General features: G+C 40.5%; 1 protein-coding gene across 1 annotated transcript; it reads right to left on the bottom strand.

Annotated features, from left to right (window-relative positions):
* Window positions 1-657: 657 nt before the first annotated feature.
* On the bottom strand, window positions 658-18,415 carry LOC101172731 (DENN domain-containing protein 5B-like). The gene is made up of 21 exons (XM_004070074.4): window positions 18,110-18,415; window positions 15,457-15,566; window positions 14,194-14,902; window positions 12,416-12,603; window positions 10,954-11,463; window positions 10,614-10,845; window positions 9,569-9,719; window positions 8,154-8,244; window positions 7,957-8,076; window positions 7,658-7,810; window positions 7,458-7,536; window positions 6,217-6,292; window positions 6,003-6,131; window positions 5,788-5,909; window positions 5,396-5,541; window positions 4,087-4,208; window positions 3,599-3,783; window positions 3,364-3,446; window positions 3,083-3,209; window positions 2,794-2,968; window positions 658-1,964 (listed from the first exon to the last, which is right to left on the bottom strand). The coding sequence occupies exons 1-21, from the start codon at window positions 18,219-18,221 to the stop codon at window positions 1,781-1,783; spliced, it is 3,804 nt and encodes a 1,267-aa protein (XP_004070122.1). The 5' UTR covers window positions 18,222-18,415; the 3' UTR covers window positions 658-1,780.
* Window positions 18,416-18,953: the final 538 nt, after the last annotated feature.

Genomic DNA, 18,953 nt, shown 5'->3' with positions numbered 1-18,953 from the left:
TGTGTTTGTCCTACTGCTCCACCTTTTTAAAGAATAGGCCTACAGAAAATTCCATTATTACTATCAGAATGCACAGAGGTCAGGTTATTTGATTTCAAGATAGCTTACTAAGAAAAACCCATCATCTCACTGCCTTCAGTCATGATTTGCAATTTCTATTAAAAATATTGATTTTATTTTATTGAATCTGAAATTTCTCTGTTAGAAATAAGCCACTTTTTAAAAATGGTTCGTGTGTGAGGTAGATGGTGGGTTTTCTTTTGTTTTGTCAGTATTTCAAGTAAAAGACAGCTGTAACTATACAGTAAATAATCTATCTTCAATGTGTTTAAATGCCCTTTTGTTACCTTTTTTTATCCTAGATTTATACGGATCTCTCAATGAAAATAAGTAAATAATTACATTTTAACAAATCTAAATGCATGAATATGAAGGGAGGAAGCAGCCAGTGGCTGGTTATTGCTTTCAACCATCCTGTGTCCTTCATCTGATGTTTTTGAGGTGCCAACACACAATAACAATCATTCTGGTTTTAGTGCATCTGTGAAAACTTCAGCTTCTATGTTTTTGCTGTTGATTATAAAGACTATAATGTGTTTTTGAGTTAAATGTACAGTCGTTTATAAGGAGGCAGCACATAAAACAACTAGAAAAGGCTTATTTTTGTCAGTAAACTTTAATTTTCAACAGCACACATCATAAATAATTATTGCTCTCTCTAAGGGGTATTTTAAACAACTTAAACTTGGACAGACCGGGTTATATAATGCTTGCAGGATAGTGCAGAGGACACAATTTTCTGTTTATCTGTAAAATTGCTCGTGACATAAACATAATACTTAACATTTTTTACAAACCTGTGCTCTTTTCAGCTATGTGACTTTTGCAAACACATATAAACAGATCAGCATGTCTACCATCCACATAAGAGTGTAGCTGTAATCAGTTACACACATAAAGAAGCCGTTGCACAAAGAAAATGACATTACGCCATAATAATAATAGCAATGGGTGCCATCTCTGGTAGAATGGACTTGAAGAAGCAAATGTATTTACAATGGGGTGGGGGTTGACAAAATGACAAACACTATTTAAATTAACACAACTAGGACACCCTTTTGGTTCCAGTGTCTCTCCAACTGAAGATTTCATGAGCCAAACTGAGCACCACGTGTCACAAACTTAAAAAAACAATGAAATCCAGGCCAGATAATACACAGTAGAAGAGCTGTTTTTCTTTCAATTTTGTTAAATAATATAATTGATGCACCTATTTTTTTCAGCAGCTCTACAAAGATACATAACGAAAGGTCAAAGGCCTGAGTTATGATGTTTTAGATCACAATATCTAAAGACACGAAACAAAGATTCTGGCCATGCATGAGTAAAATTTAAACGCAAGCAAGTCAAGTACAACAGTAAAAGGACAGTTAACAGCTGTTTTATGGTCAGATACAGGAAGGAAATATATTTTTGTAGGTTTTGAGTTCATTAATGACTGTATTTCTCCTCGAGGAAATGGAATTTCACAGTGTAAACAAGCACAGGACTACTTCCTGATGCAAATACAAGCGTGTAAGACATTATACATCAGTTAACAAGGCAATATATGTTTGGTGCAAGAGCAGCCAGTGTCTTCAGCTGGTTCACTGCCTGTTTTGATGACAAAGTCACGCCTTGAAAGTGTTAGAATGCACCCCCCCCTCCAAAGATGGATAAATAAACATCTGAACTCATCATTGTGCCTATATTTAGTTTCAGAGCAAAAAATGCGTGGAGGTCAGAGGTCAACCCCTTTAATCAAAGCTGCCTCAAGAGTGATGCTGAACTCATGTAGTGTTTGCAGAATACGGCACAGCGAGTGCACGGCCGCACGGTCCCGCAGCAGAGCACCGTCCTCGTAGGTCCGAGCAGTTAGGGAACACTCTGCCAGCAGGGGGAGCCACTGGGAGAGAAGCCGGTCCCTGTAGGACAGAATGAGTGCAAGTCAAAAGCTGCATCATAAATGCTTCAGGAGGCGAGATTAGCAAAGGAAAGTATGTCATCTCCAAAATAAATCATCTGATTGAACAATTAAAATTATAATTTACTATGTTCGAGACTGAAACAAAACAATAATCAAAGCTGCTCATTAATATGTATAAAATGCAAATAAAGCAATAAAAAATGGGTAAATGTTTTTAATTCCACACCTAATGTGCCTAACAGAATATGTTAAATTTGGCAACAAAAGACAGCAAATGACCTAATTCCAGGTAAATAAAAAGGAGTTTATTCACAGAATGGGTTCAACAAATATTTTAACTGAATATGATTAGGTCCTTGGAGTAAAAACAGAAAAAATCCTGATGTTTATTAACTTATAATTTAAAATATGAAGGGAGATGGCAAAATTCTCTACAATTAATAAAGTTTGTTTGTTACAAACTGCAACAGTGTCAAAAAAAGAACAATGGATTTTAAAAAAAAACAGCATGCTTTTCAAGGATTTTCTTTCACAGTTTGCAAAAAAGACAAAAGCTCTTAAAGAAAATGAATTAATAAAAAAACTCTACTAAACAATTTATCCGAAGGTTGCAATTTCAACAAAGCTGGCCTAAGTTGCCTAATGTTACAAAGGCTAACAAACATCCAACCCAACTCTATCCCATCTCCTTAAATGATTTGCAGTTTTGTCCTAAACTATTTTTAAAGTTGGATCTTTATTTTTTAAAGATTTTTCCAAGGTATTTCTACTGATTTTGGAGGAGTGACATTTTTCTTCGTTCTCCAAAAAAATAAAAATCTTGTCACCTGATTCCAAGGCAGACGAACAGCTGGAACTTCCCCTCTTTCCCAATGTTTCTGGGTGAGCCATTGATGGCATTGATGTAGTGACACAGTGAGTCACAGGGTGGTCCCTTTGTCAGCGTTGATCCGTGGAGATCACCCATCTGATCGGCCGTCTCCATGGAAACAACAGCTTTTTCTAAAAAAAACCCCCAAAACAAATAGCAGTGATTATTTTAGGTGAGGAAAACACCTGAACATGCAACAGACAGCAACAAGAGTCTTTAGTGAGATTCAGACCTGCAAATCTTACCTACAAAGTCCCAAACAAACACGTTCCTCTGGAAAAGACGGCCTGACTTAAACCCGTGAAGAAGAAACTTCTCCAAAGCAAGCACCAGCCCCCCTTCACCACATAACAAGACTGTCAAGTTTCCCCTCTGAAATGAAATAAATACAATAGAGTTCAAAGACTTGAGATATAAAGAGGCTTGTCAGACTCATATGCAATTTTCTTTCATCCAGAAGAACAAAACAGAAAATGTTCTTTTTTACTTGTCTGTGTGCCAAAGATGGAATCAAACTTCCACACACCTCTTGTTCTGGTTTATGAAAATGCTTGACAAGGTTGTTAGCTGCCTCCCTCATGTCCTCCTGCACTTCCAGAGAGTCCATTCCTGGAAAAAAGCAGAACCAGGACGATGATCAAGGCAAGCAGAACGGAGCAGAAAGGTGATCCTGGAGCAGAATCTGTTTTCACACCCAGCTCACACCACAAACAAGTGGGTCAGCTTTTGTACTGAAGAATGTCCTATTTGTCAGTACGTACTGCTTCGGCTGCCAAGCGAGCCGAGCACTGCTCGGACGCTCTGGGATGGAGAAGCGAGCTCTGGAGGCGTCCCTGTCCACCTCCCAGCATCCTCCTCCACTCCAGGTGACACCAGCTGGCCAACGAGAACCCTTTCCAAGCTCCCATCACCAACGCCTTTCCCCAACCATCTCCCGCATGGGAACCTGACCAGAAAAAAACAAAAAAAAGCATTGTTTTTATGATAAAACATACTAACCTGATGATCGTGTTTTGTTTTACATGCACTCCCACTATGTGATTAAATATCTTCAATGCAACATCAGAAGTCCCCATAAAGTTGTGCTTTGTGTTATCAAGACAGCTTCTCCATCAAGAGTTTAGTGACTTTCACAAGTATTTGTATCAAAGGCTGCAGTCAGTAATCGCGTTCTTACACACTCAGCTACATTTCTGCATGTCACAATCAGCAGCTGCTATCAACCAACAGTCAGAGGAGGATTTTTTACCTGTAGGTGTGTCCGGTGATCTCATTGTACACCATCACAGAGTCTACCAGACACTTGGCCAGCAGGCCAGTGGTTTCCTGCACCCCCAGCTGCAGGGTGCTCAGTCTCCCCAAGTTCTTACACTGAGAAGCAGAAACCAGAGTGAGGGGAGTCTGTTCAAACAGCATAACAACATATCAGTGTGTTTCTAAAAGAATTTCAGACATCTTTTTTCTTTTTCTATTAAGTTAAAAGAAAAGTAAAAAAAAGAAGAGTTTTGGTAAATTGTAAAAATATCAGATCACTTTTCCCTCTTCATGACCCACTCCGAAGAAAATTGTGTTTTTAACATGTAGCATTTTTCTGATGATCGAAGACATATATAAAGATAATTAAGCTTAAAATTGCATTTCTGTGAGTATTTCTTTATTCAGATTGTTGCAAATCAGACGAGAAAAATGCAGTTGGAAGAAGCTTGTAGCTGATGTAGGTGTTACACTCAGCAGGCCATTAGCTTCCTGCTCTCCATTCTGATCTACTTGCAGACAAATAGATCCATGTATGTCTTTCTCTGCTTCTTCCGAGCTAGTATCTGGCTCAAAGCTGATTGCCATTTATTTTGCACTAGTAATGTTAGGTTGTGGGGGTGAGGGGATATAAAATGTGGGACAGAAATGGGGGCAGGCTTTCTCCGCAAAACAGTCAGGCCCACAATTCAGAGGCAAATTTCTGATGAACTCCTGCGATTCTGCAGAAACTATGTCCTAGAAAACGACACAGCTTTTTTGATTTTGGCTAAAAACAGCATCATCATAATTAAAAGACCACTGGAAACACTTTTAAAAATAGATCAAAATGTGATCGGAGTGGGACTTTATTATAAAGACCTCCACTTTTCAGAGCACTACTTCACCACTTATTAATGACAGTGGATAAAATGTGCAAAGGTGTAAAAATAGTAACATCCCTGAAATGTAGCCCTTACAGTTCCTGCCATAAAAGAAAAAAACCCCAATAAAGAAATGCTTGAACTACATCTTAAAGCAAATAGCTAAAGCATTTATGTATTTGATGTGTGAGTATAAACCTTTGTAAGCTGTATATGATACAAACGTTCACCTCATTGATAAATTTAAAGGTAGATCTAAAATACTTATATTAAGATTGCAAAAAATCTTAGAAGCACTTGAATGCTAAAGCGCTGGGAAAAAATCCCCAAAGAAAAAGCATTTACAAACTTTTGGCTCCAACAGGTTTTTTTTTTTACAAAAAAAGCAGAGTGCTCAAACTGTTTTTACTCTTTTTTTGCACATTCATTCTGTCCACAAACCTGGAAGAAGATTTCCTGTGTATTCTTTGGGATCTGTATAACTCCTGAATCACCAAGCTCTCCTGACACACACACCCAGGGGCTAACTGTTGCCATAGCAATGCTGAGCTTCTTCATAGGTATTATAACGACCCGATATTGAATACCTAGAGAGGAAGAAAAGATCAACGACACAGTTAAGCAGGTATTTTTTTCCTGACCTTCAAAAACATTTCAACCCTTCTCACAAAACTCAGCTGTAAAGCTGGTTTATTGTGTTCACAATGCTGACCTCTGGATTTATGACTTTGGAAAAAAGGAGCGTTAATAAGGCCAGCTGGGTGTTGTTAAACTTTCAGTTTTTGTAAACGTCCTTCAAAAGGACGGACACTGGGAAAGTTTATGAAACTTACAGATGGAGGTGAAGACGCGCGTAAAACAGAGGTAGTCCACGGTGTTCAGGGAAAGCAGGTGGAACAAAAACTGCTCCCTTTCTTCTTCACAGAGAAGGAACGCATGCGGTTTGTACAGCTGTCTGTTAGTAGGGGACATAAAGAGAAGAAAATCTGTCAAGAGAAGAAAGGCTTTGTGTCCATCTGTTGACCAATTCCTGTTCAGAATTTCAGACCTAAGCAGCTCCTGATGCGCCAGCAGCTCCTTGAGATGTTGAGACAGCATTTTCTTCTCCAGAGCAAGATGGATCCAAGCTCTGGCCTGAGCCACCTCAGACAGGCCGTCACTCATAGTCTGGACAAACCTGCAGGAACAACAGAGGTCAGCATGAGCACACAGAGGAAAACTGTAGTATTCAGATAAATAAATAAAAAGTTTGTTTTGTGTACCTTATGTCCTGCAATAGTGAGCCTCTCAGCAATACTGTGCCATCATGAAAAGTCCTCTGGTCTGTTCCGTTATATCCTGAATGTACAAGGAGGTCGACACCTACAATTAGCCGATGCTTAATGGGGCTACGTTTTTTTTTTTGTTTTTTTTTAAAGGATAAACCCATCTGTTCTTCACTTAGAAAATGCAATATTGGTTATTCAAATCATGGATTTGAACAACATTATCATTTTTTCCCAACCAATGCTGCCAGTTACCATAGATCTAAGTTAGTTTACTTATTGTTCACCTGTTTTTGACAGACACTGACTTTTTTGCAGGTAGTAAGCACTGTGGTATGCCTGCTACTCCTTTTCGGACTATTTTCCACCACTTTCTTGGTCTGGGGCGGTCTGCGTGTGCACCAATTACATAATCATAAGAAATGCCACTGGAGAGGCGACTGGAGATCGCAGGAGAGGCTGAGGAGACTGAGGTCCCTTTGGGTTTGCAGGATTCTTAAAAGAGTTATTTTAACACAGCGTTGTTGCATCTGCACTCTTCTACTTCCATGGGGGGGGGGGGGGGGGGCACTGACGGGAATAGAAGGAGGATCTGCAAACTGGGATGTCCCCTAGCGTGTCTGTGACTGTGCTGGGTGAGACAAGGATGTTATAGAAACTGGAATCCATTATGACCAGTCCTCTTCATCCTCATCATCTGCATGGGACCAAGGGTGCACTGAGGAGCTCCTTTAGTCAGAGACTTTTACACCTCGCTGCAGGAAGGAGCGCTTTTGCAGATCTTTATTCTTATTACACCACCTCATAGACACTGTATGTATTTTTAGTGGTATTTATCATCTATCTAGTCTGTTTAATGGAGCTATGGTAAAGGTAATTTCTCCTTAGTGGGATCAATGCAGTTTTATTCTATCCTTTTCTATTTATTCAAATCCACGATTTAATTCAACTGTGGATTTGACTAAATTTTGGTGTTTTTCAGGCTAAAAAAACGTAAAAAATTTTAATGTAAGAAATCCAAATATTAAGTGTCACATTTACTTACCGGTAGTTAAATTCTTTGTTTTTCTTCTTCAAACTCAATTTTGATTAAACTTTTTATTCAACTTAATCCAATTGAGACATAAATCCAATCAAATGATGAACGGATGAAAGTTCAAAGTGAAATAATTATCCCAGCTCCAATGTTGAGTTAAGTTACTTACACAAGAAACAGAAGGGTCAAATTCTGCACAAACCTGGAGATTCAGCCGGTGCCTCCATCTTCCCCTGGGCAGCCTGGTGGTGAACCAGATGGGACCAAAGCGCAGACTTCCCCTGTCCAACCAAAACACATTTGTCATCATTGACCTGTGTTGTCAGATTTCCAAACACTTGCATATGTCTCCAGTTAAGGACGTGCAGGGCATCATTGAGCAGGTTAAATCCCGTGTCTGACCTGCTTCATCTGCAGACCGTGGCCCCAGGTTCTCTCCAGCAGATCACACAGACCATAGATGAGCGTGTTTTCCTGCAGGCCACTGATGCTGGCTCCTCCGTGACCTAGTTCCACGTTCTCCTTCTCCATCCTCTCCATCAGCATGCGCTTGGTCTAAAAAGCCACAAAAGAATTTGGGGGAAATTCTTGATATATCCTTATATACTGCACTACGCCCCTGAACCAAATCCCTATTGGTCACATTTGCAATCAAATAAATAGTGTCAGTGATGCTTTTGTGCCAAATAGGAAGAGCTCACCTTCAGACGGCACTCATTTAGCAGCCCATCAACAAATTCACGGTGAGTGTGAGTGACGGCTTGAGGCGATGGGTCAAGCAGTCTAGACTGGTGAAGGTTTCTCCTCAGAAATATGTGTTTCTGTTTGATAAAGGAGGTTAAACATCAGAGACAAACCGTCTGAAGCCGGAGTGCTCTAAAGCATCTCATCGGATTACCTGTCTTTGTTCATTGTCCGCTCCTGAATGATCTGCAGCTGCTGGTTTTCTGGATTCTGACCTGCGGGACACAGTCACACGACTGGACCGCCTACGTGACAGCGACAAAAAAATCAGTTCATGTAAAGGTTTACACATCAGAATGGACATTGAAGTATTTTCCCCAAAGCTCTCTGTAAAATGATGTCAAAACATTTTGAATCTTGACTTTGAGAGCGCTCCTGGGTTATCTTTGTTTTTGCAAAAGACATTCCACATAACAACTGTGGGAGAAACGATGCAGATCTTTTGCAGGTGCTTATACTCAGAAAAAGGTAACTTATTCTTTATTCACTAAAGATTCCCTTTACTGTGGTGAAATATTTGAATAGAACACAACAAAAACTCCCAAATCAAGAACTCCAGGTCTTAACTATTAACCATAAAAACAGGAAAACAAATGCTGTCTGATATTGCTGTACTATATAGTCTTTTATCAGCAACTGCTTTAGCAGTTACCTATGATTACCTAATGATACTAATGCAAACTTTCCGATTTTTATTATGGCAAACTAGTCAAATGATTGCAAACCATTATTAGCATGTTAGAGTTCAAAAGAGATAAATCAGTGCAAAAGAATAGCATAGCTGTGAGCTACAGATGTATATATATTTTTTAACAAAAACTAAAAATGAATGTAAGGATGAAATTATTTCTTACACTTTCCTAGTTCTATCGTCTTAGTTCTATAGTTGATCAATTGTGAAAGCATTCCCAGGGGCTTCTTGATTGGGATTATGTCATTTTTAGTCAAAATTTAAAAAAAAATGAAATTTTCTAGGACATAAATTCTGCAGAGCGGCAAGAGTTCATTACAAATTCACCTCTAAGTTGTGGGTTGGACCGTTGGCATGGAGAAACCCCGCCCCCACTTCCCCTTCCCATTACTGAGAGCTCTATATATTGAATTTATCCCGCTAGCTTACAGTCCTTCACAACCCCAACCTAAAAATAGTGTTGCAACAAAAATGGCGAGCAATATCGGAGCTATCCAACTGTCCAGTTTTGATTCAGATGCCAGCTCGGGTGAGGAAAACCAAGAGTTGACCAAGAGAGTATAAGCATGTTTTCGTCTGCTTCTGATTCACAATGGTTTAAATAAGGAAATACTCAGAAATGCTATTTTAAGCTTAATTCTCTTTATATATTTCCTCAGTCATAAGAAAAAGGCAACAGGAAGATGTTAAAAACAATAAAAAAAATTATTTTCCTTGGAGCAGGTCTTCAAAGTTTTCAGCAACTTTACTAATACAACTTTTAGTACAACGGGCATAAATTAAAGTTCTAAAAAACCTCTGTGCAAATAGAAGTTCCAGGCTGGAAATCGAAACATCTAAAAGATGCTGACTTAAAGCAAAAAGAATCAAAGACTTACTTAGTAGTATTCTGCGCTTGTTCGAGCACATCAGCCTGCAGCTTAGGAAAGTAGCCTGGATGATGGCGACCCTGGCCAATCCTCATGTCCAGCAGATGGGGGTGGATGGCCATGTGATCCACTTTGAGCAGCCTGCGCTCAACAGCCTGAGCTGCAATGACAAACAGGCAAGAGGGATCAGGGAAATTCTTCTGCACATTAGAAGAGGCCATGAAAAGGACATTGGGGACATTTTCACAGAGGATTTTTGGTTAAAGTTTTAAAAAATAATGCTACAAAAACTTAAACAAACATCAGGGACGCATGGATCTAATGTGCCAGATTGATGGTATGTCAAAAAACATGTCAAAAGATACTTTGAACAAAGATTTACTGAAATCTGCAGGATGTATTTTGTGCTGAGGGTTTCACAACTTCAAAGCCAAGTCTGAAGCATTTTATATAGGACAGGAAGCCCAGTGCTGTGGTTATATAATACTCACTCATCACAACAAATCATTTACTTTATCCATCACCAAATTCCTAATTTAACCCCCTTTTTTCCCCCACAACTTTTTATTAAAAAATGAGTCATGACAACACAACAACTTCAATAATACTAGTTACATTTCCCTTGTAAAAAAAAAAAGAAGAAGAAAAAAGGCTGCATCGTATGACATTTTACTCAAAACAAGTATCTACACACATACATACATAAATAAATTATAATTACATAAAACAAAACTTAACAATGAAATACTCTGGAGTAGGAGTGTTTTAGCAAAATGATCTATGCTTATTAGAGAAGACAAAACCTGTAAGAGCACAGCGTCTAAAGAACTTAATCAAGACATGAACCCGACATCCAGATTTGCAGGTTCCCTCTGTTCTGTCAGAGACCTGAGTCACTACTTCAGCTGTGATGAATTTAAAATAAAGCTTTTCATTTCTTTTCAGCCTTAAAGCTGATATTGCAAGACAAGACAAATTGATTTCTTATCGAAACATTTTCGTACAAGCTGTATAAATTACACGATTCATTTGATCTGAAAGCCTGTCACTCTACCTGACTGAAGGAGCGTGCCACACTTCCCGTAAAGACGGCTGAGGGAATCCTCATCCTTTGTCTCGTGGAGCCGCCCCCGCTGCAAACGGCTGTCGAACAGCTGTTGTAAGGGCTCCCTGTCTGCCCAACAAGATATTACTTTCCCATCCACAAAGGAAGAAAACATGGATGTCTCGAGGAACCGAGATAAGAAATTCCGGTGGGCTGCTGGCTGAACTGCAAGGAAGGAACCCTGAAACAGCCAAATGAAGAATCGGCTGACACAGTGTCATGTTTCCTTTTGTTGTATGCAACAAATTTGTTCATCTGAGCTTTCAAACAGATATTTTTAAAATAGTACCTTGTCAAAGCTGAAGGTGCCCTCTCGGTTGTTCAACCAGGATTCCAAATCCAGAGCACCATGGATGACAAACTCCTCATACCTGCCAAACATGGCAGTAAAACGAGCAGCAAACACCTCCCTCAGCTGAACGTTCAGCTTTGCAGCCTTCAGCTCTTCCTCCTCTTCCTCAAACGCAAGTCCCAGTGTCTTTCCTCCTTCCGACCCCTTTTCACCCCCACATCTCCTCGCCAGAGCCTGCAGTCTCTCCAACACTTCTAGCTCCTCACCTCCAAGGTTTCCGTTCTGCCTGTCCTCCATCAGATCCTCTAGAACCAGGCTGCTCAGGCGCGGAGAGTTAGGGTCCGGGCTCGCGCTGGGTTTTGTGGTCAGTCCTACCTGTGCTGGGTGTTCAAACCGCAACAGTACCTCATTTAATTCCTGGATTAGCTCGGTTTGATCCGGAAACTGTGGAATATCTTCTGGGTATTCAACACAGTGTTTGTCAATGTCCACAAAGCAGAGGTTAGCCTGAGGAGAGAAGACAAAAGTATGGAGAAACATATTAACATGTTTAATAGGCCCCATGGTCAAATTATCCTAATAAATTCAACCAAACGTATCTGATTTGGATGAGCCTAATTAAGCTGTCAATTGAAGCCTTTCAATAACTTCTCCTGATAAGTGCTGACAGCATTCCAGCATGTACATTACAATCTACTGATTACTGCTACCATCGCAACAAGATAAGGTGTGAAAAGCTGCATAATCCAGCTCTAACATTGTGCTGGAAATGTAAAAAATCTGCTGAATAACAAATGATCCAAATCAAGACAGATGCCGCCTGTGTCAGCAGCTGTGCAACCTTCAGCAGCGACCTGAGGGCAGTCAGTTTACAGCCTCTGGGGATGTTGGAAGAATAACAGAGGAGCTGTGCAGCATCATCAAGCATATGCAGCCCAAAGAAAGACCAGCGATAAAAGTCCCTCTTCAAGAGGTCACATTTAGGACTAAGTGGTTACATAAATACGGTAACAGCAAGAATGACCTCTTCAAAAAAACAAAATAAAAAAAAGCAAATGCACCACATCTGAAGAAAATGCTTCAGTCTCCAATTGTTGTTAATTATTCAGTGAGCCCCTTTATCCTGGATTTGTCGATCTCTGCTTTCTTCCTCCCTGGAGCGCTCTTATCACTACCTCTTTTCTGGGGCACAGAGACTTCAAAGAGGCTTTGGTAAGATATTCATGCAGCATTATGTGATCTCGGATGCAGGACCATATCTGAAGCGGAGATGAGTTTATTGTACATGGCAAACTGGACAGAGGCCAAAAAGGAGATGCAGAGAGCCTAAGGAATGCCTCTCCTTTATTAACCTCTTCATATAAGGGTTTATTGAAATCTCAGTCTCCTGTAAGTTGAGCACGCTCACAAAAAATGAAACATCTCTGTGTACGCATCTGCTGATTTTCCATGTCTGTACCTCGTGTGGAAGGTGGAGGGACGATCGCTGGGCTCCATCTTTGCGCTGGATGCCCATCAGGAAAGGAACGGGAGCATGCAGGAGGTGGTGCAGCGGCCCAGAAATGATGGGCAGATAAATGTGCTGCCACTGGAAGGGGAACAGCAAAGTTGTGATGCCCTCTGCCACCGTCATTAACCGCTGGTAGTCTGAGAGGATGAAAGACAAAAAGGACCAAATGTAAGTATGAACTGATTTCTTAAAGCACAAAACCAGGCTTTCTTTTCAAGTGTTCAGCACAGTTTAAGTACGTTCTCATGTGGGAGTTACACTAGTGACATTTAACTGATACTCCTGTTTACACGCTAAAGCACAGCACAGTTAACTGACCTCATTCTGTCAGAAAATGAACCCAGTTTAATACTGTACATGCAAATTCAGATATTTGACAACAAAAAGAAAATACTGGCATACTGGTATGTTTTATTTAACAGTTTCAAAAACTAGCATCATAGAATAAATAGGATATGAAACTTAAAGTTGGCAAATAACTAAATACAATATATTCAGAGAATAAACAGAAATCAATGTTTTAATGTCCCACTCCAGTGAAAATCCTGTTTTTGGTGTTTCTAACATGTTCTTGTTGCCTTTTCTCATAATGGAGGACATTTAGAAAGAAAATTAAGTTAAAAATTCAGTTTCTGAGCATTTCTTGTTTCAAATTGTTGTGAATTAGGGGCAGACAAAAAATGTGGTTGGAAAAAGCTTGTACATGTGATGTAAAGGCTCCAACCAGAGAATCACAGCTCCTTGCTCCGCTCCTTTTCAATGTAACCACTTGCAGATGACTAGATCCATGTATGTTTTCCTCAAGCTAACATTTAGCTCATAACTGTACTGCTGGATAGCTCTGATATTGCTCGCCATTTTTGTTGCCCCAGCAATGTTAGGTTGGGGGTGTGAGGGGCTGTAAGCTACAATGTGTAAACAGATGGATGACGGGAACTTTACTCTGCTCAACGGCTCGTCTACAACTCGAAGGAAAATTTTTTAACAAACTCCTGCCATTTTCCAGAAACTATGCTCTAGAAAACTACACAGGTTTCTTTGACTTTGGTTAAAAATGGCATAATCTTAACTAAAAGACCACTGAGAACGAAAATACATAAAAAGATGACCAGAGTAGGTCTTTGACTGAAATTTTGATTTAATTTATATCATTTTTTTCACAACAGATATTTTGACTGTTGTTAGAAGAGTTAATAATATTATAAGTACCACTTAGTAATTTTCAACTTAGTACCGCAAGTCGAAAATTAAACTTTAGATGTTAGTTAACGGTTATAATATTTATGTTACTTTTTTTTCAATTTTTTAACCTAAGTGCCTTGTTTTTTCAGTAGATTGTTTAAAAAAATATACTTGGTATAACTATTAAAACAAAAACTAAAGCTTTTGGAGTCAGACTGTATATTTGTCAGCGTCTGCAATTATGTAACAATCCACCTAGTGGTTTATTGGTGAAATAAACTAGCTCCAGATCCTTGTTTTGTCACCAAACAGAAAGTCAAAGTGCTCCTTCCATCCATTTTTTTTTCTTGATCGTCTGATTTTTCTGCATTCCAGGTTAGAAATTTATCCAGAACAACTTTATAAAGTCACATTTCACGTGTCATTGCTCGTCAATCAGAATCACTAAATGGGAAACATAGTCTTTTAAAAGAGCTTCCTCTGAAAAGTAATACAGTATTTGAACATGAACAAAACATTTTGTGTGTTCTGCCTCCTGAGCTTACCTTGAGAGCAGAGCAGGACTTGTGTCTCCAGAAGTACACAGGTCAGCAGCTTGACCATGTTCTCCACACCCAACAGGGAGAAAGCCTCTCCAAGAGGATAGTCTGCCAGAGGAAGTTCTCCTGGCCCTGGGCGTTGGCACACAATGGGCCCCTGCACCCCGTGAAACCTCAGTGACCGTCCAGGTGGAGGTAGGGGTACCTCATAGAGAATATTGTGGATGTAGCTCTCCAGAGGGAGGGGTGGAGCTGTCTGTGAAGTCACAGCCTGGTGCAGCTGAGCCAGAAACCGCTGTGAAGCTTGCAGAAAGGGGAGGGGCGTGATGAGGCAAAGGGCTTTGGAGACGTACAGGGTGTCACGCGTGGGATCAAAGGTACCCACACAGCCCAGGCAGCCAGGAGCGCCAGGCAGGGACTCAGCATCCGACTCTTCCAAGCTGCTCGCAAGAGAGTCCATGCTGCAGGTGGAGGGTGAGGAGGCCGAAGAAGATGAGGAGGAGGAGGGTGAGGAAGAGGAGTGGTGCTCCACATGGTGCATTTGACAGAGTGTCTGCATGGCGGTGATAATCTGGGGACTGGTCACCTCCTCGTAGAAGGTATGAACAAACCCGTAGGAGCGTGTGCCATCATCAAAAGCAATTGTGAAGGAGTGAAAGCGAGGATCAAGGCGTTCTGCTTGGGTGCAGAAGGACAGACCTCTGGGCATACACAGCTGAAACGCAAGAGGAGTGAGACAGGTGTTAGACACAAGCAACACTTTAAAGGTCATCCTTAATGCTGACATCAACAGCTTCTTCAAAACAGGCTGTTTGGACATTCTTCAGTTTATATAGAAAAGACTTTCACTAAATTAAGTAATTACTGAGACATGTATTGCACTCCAATTTTTTTTTTTTGGCAATTAACTCTAAAAAAATACATATACACAAAGTAAAAAAACAGAATTTTCAAGATCTAATTATAACTGTAAAGACAGCAGGATCATAATTTTACGCGAAATGTGACTGACAGGGAAATAAAATGTTCAAGAAGATAATGACTAAATAAGATGTAAACATTTAAGCTATCCGTCATACATGTCATTGTTGTGTTTAAAACTTACTTTACTGCAGTTTGCAAATATGTTTTTTCTATAAAAATGTACAATTTTTTTTGTGTGTGTGTCTGAATAGCCTTTCTCCATCTCAATGTTGCAACATGTTTCAAGACTAGCAATAAAATGTCTTTGGGTTCTGCAGAACCCTCACATATCATAAAGCAACCCACCATGTTAATGGCATCTTTGTTGAAGGGGTGTCTGTCCGTGCTCTCAGGGTGGTGCACCAGAACTTTTGACTTGAAGGAGCGTCGAATTGGACTCTGCTCAAAACTCTCCCCTGCATTCCAGGCAAAGACAGAACGCGTGGTTACAACAGCAGCATGTGAGGATGTCCGACCTTGATGTGTGCTGAATGATATAATCAGGTGGAACACAAGGTATCTGCAGCTTTGATTTATTCTGTACATAAGGAAATCCTTGGCAATCATTTTGTGCTGGTCTTAAGAGGAGAAAAGGAGGTGACAAATGACAAAACTTGGTGCTTTAGCATTCAGCTCTAATTTCCAAAAATAAGCTTTTTGTTGTAAGAATGACCGACTATGACATTTCATCAAAGCCAAGAGGAGCCTGCAGATATTAACTGTTTTTATTCAGAAACACACAATTAATTATTTATTCATTTTCCCGTAGGATGCACATATTTTTTAACAATCTGCTTTGAGAACCCACCAATTGAAGGCATCACAAAGAGAAAATCAACAATGAACTAACAGCTGTGATGCACTCATCTGAGGAACATCCTTCTCACCTGCCTACCCGATGACGCACAGACAGAGAGGAAATTACAGAAAAGAGCCAGAAAAGATGCCCACTCCATATAAAACTGAGTCAGACTTTAAGAAGGGGAGTCGGTGTACTCTCCTAAGGCTAAAGACCTACAGCTAGTGCTGACTGAGGAGCAAAATTGAGTTGCCATGGCACCCGTTTCCGCCGCGGCCTCGAAGACAACCACTGAGACAAAGCTTGTGCGTTGTCATCGATGACGTCTGCCTTGTTTTCGTCGGCTGACTGAATTAAAGCCCACCCTGCTTCTGACATGAGGTCCTTCCAAAGAGCTGGCGTATAAAATCTAAATGGGGGGGGCTTTAGCATAGAATAACAGTTTAAGGTTTTGGATAGTCTTAAACTAAGCAGTTTAAAACATTAAATCATCAGAATTATTATTTTTTTCTATACTTAAAAAAGGAAAATCAGTATTCTATAATAGCTAGAAGATAAGATCCCCCTTTATTAAACTAGCTTGCTGCATCAGCTGAACAGCTGACAGATGAACTCTACACACCCCTGCGTGTTGAATGTGACCAAATGAGATATATAAAAAGAATGGACTGATTTAGAATGACAAAAATATGACAGCTAAACTGACACACAGATTTTCGTCCACTTCCAAACTCTCAAACCAATCAATCAGAAAAGAAACTTTTCTCTGAAGCTGGGTTTTCCGCCCTATGTGTCGTCAGTTCTGCATTGTGAAGCAGCTCTGTTTGGTCAGGAAGTTCTCATCCTGCACTGATGTCACCCCCCCTCCACCCGTGACTGCCACTGGGGTCTGAAGCCCCGGCCGCTCAGCATTCCAACAGGCAGCGTCATGTGAAATTTGATTAGGCTGCAGAAAACACAGCGGCATCTATTGAGAAGCCAACAAGAGCAGATTGTCCCTTGGTGGGCACTGACTAATTGCACCTCACACACGGATAAACACCATAGAAACACATAAAACTCAAAGTGAAGAATTCCTTCATTTTATTTAATGAAGGTAATGAGTGCAAAAAAACAAGTGGGGTTCACACAGAGATCCTCTGAAGGGAGTCGATGCCCCGTCTCGGTGGGATGAGATGACCAGCTGTTACATAAGCAGATTGGCAAAGCTCAGATATCCCAGCCACTGACATTGGGGGGTAGCCATCACTTTTAGCTCTGAAAAATCACACCAAAAGCTGCACATTGCATTTACTGTGTGTGACTTGAAGCTATATTTCTAAATAAAGCAGCCAAATCTCCCCAAAGGAGCTGCTCTAAATGAGCATGAAGGACAAGAAGAAAAATACTGGGTGTGACTGAGATTTGCTGCTCCAGAACCTGGAAAGTTATGATGAGCACACTTGTATGATTCTGCTTTTACACAATGTTTGCATCTTCCGTGTGATAAATAAACCCCCGAGGACCCTCTCACCAACCCTCAGTGCTCAGTACATCTTCTCCACTGATGTCCTTTGGCGGAGCAGCGATTCATCACACTAGATCACAATGTGACATCTGAGGATCAAGAAGCCATCAGATGCATTACTCATCATTTGTGACTGTCAGGACGCTGCGATCTCAGAGCTGGCACAAAAAAAAAAAAAACTCAGGGTCTTGATTTTTCCAGCTATGGAGCTTCCTGCAGTTTCTTAGATCAGGTGTGGAAGGGGATGACTTGCAGAACCCCACCAGAACCTACATCCCATCTTTAAAACTTGGATCCCCAAAAAGCACAGGACTGCAGTGTTTTGCCAACAAAGGTCAGACAATAGGAAGAGACTAAATGTCATTTTCAAGGGAAACAGGCATCCTTACATAAGGAGGAAATGACATTTCAAATATCTCCTATTTACCCTAATGCTAGTCAAAAGGCTCATAAATAATAAACATATACAGCCTTTCTTTGCTGCAGTCGTTATATAAACATTGGGATATTTTCCTGGCTTAATGCTGGAGAATTTTCTGATTTGGCATGATGAAGGACAAAAGGAAAAATCCTAGAAAAATAACCGATAGAATGAAAGAGGAGTCTGCGTAAAAGCGCGCACGGACACCACAGCCACCCCGTCCCCTCCGTACCCGCTCCGTCGTCCGGTTCCAGGCCCGTCTCCGTGTCCACTCCACAAACAACAAAATAGTGGGCGAAGCGGCAGGAAGCCGGCCCTCCCGTGACCGCCGCAGAGCCGTTCATCCTCGACGCGTCGACGCGGTGGCGACTCCGTTCACTGCTGCTCGGTGCCGCGGATTCTCATAGCGGGTGGATCCGAACTGTTCTGTCTGCTGGACTGAGCGATGGGTTCTGATGAGGATGAGGTCTGGTGGCGGATCCACCGACGGGCATCACGTTTGGTAGGAGGAGGAGGTTGCGTGACGGAGCCTGAGGGAGGAGGGACGGGGGAGGGAAGGGAGGACAAAGCTCCAAAAAAATAAAAGCGTGGAAACATCATGACTATCATGTCATCTGCAACAAGCCACGTGAACATAACAAAAATATATCTGAAGAGGTAAACTCAGATCATTTTTTATTAAATCCATTTTCAAAGTCTAAATCATTACAGTTCTTTAAAATATCAATAATAAACACGTGGCAAACCATTCAAATATTTGGAGAAAACAAGATATATATTTCTATTTATCTATTTATGAATTCATGATATTTTTCTAGTACCATACTTCCAAAGTAATCACAACTTAACTTTATTTATCAAAACTCAAAACTGGCTATGACTTTTGAAACCTTATTTAAAATCATTTTACAATGCAAGATTAAAAAAAAAACGTTTCATAATAAAAATTATTATTTTGGTTTCATGTTAGTTTGGATTCTGTGAATCCATTTAGACTAGGTGGAGACAGACACGTAACTATTTCCTATTAGGAACAGGCAGTAAGTATTCCAAATGTGTCAGCCAATAACCCTAAA

The sequence above is a fragment of the Oryzias latipes genome, chromosome 6, assembly GCF_002234675.1.
Source record: "Oryzias latipes chromosome 6, ASM223467v1".
Classification (NCBI taxonomy): Eukaryota; Metazoa; Chordata; class Actinopteri; order Beloniformes; family Adrianichthyidae; genus Oryzias; species Oryzias latipes.
The sequence above is the reverse complement of the archived record's forward strand: the minus strand, read 5'-3'. Positions and strand labels throughout refer to the sequence as shown.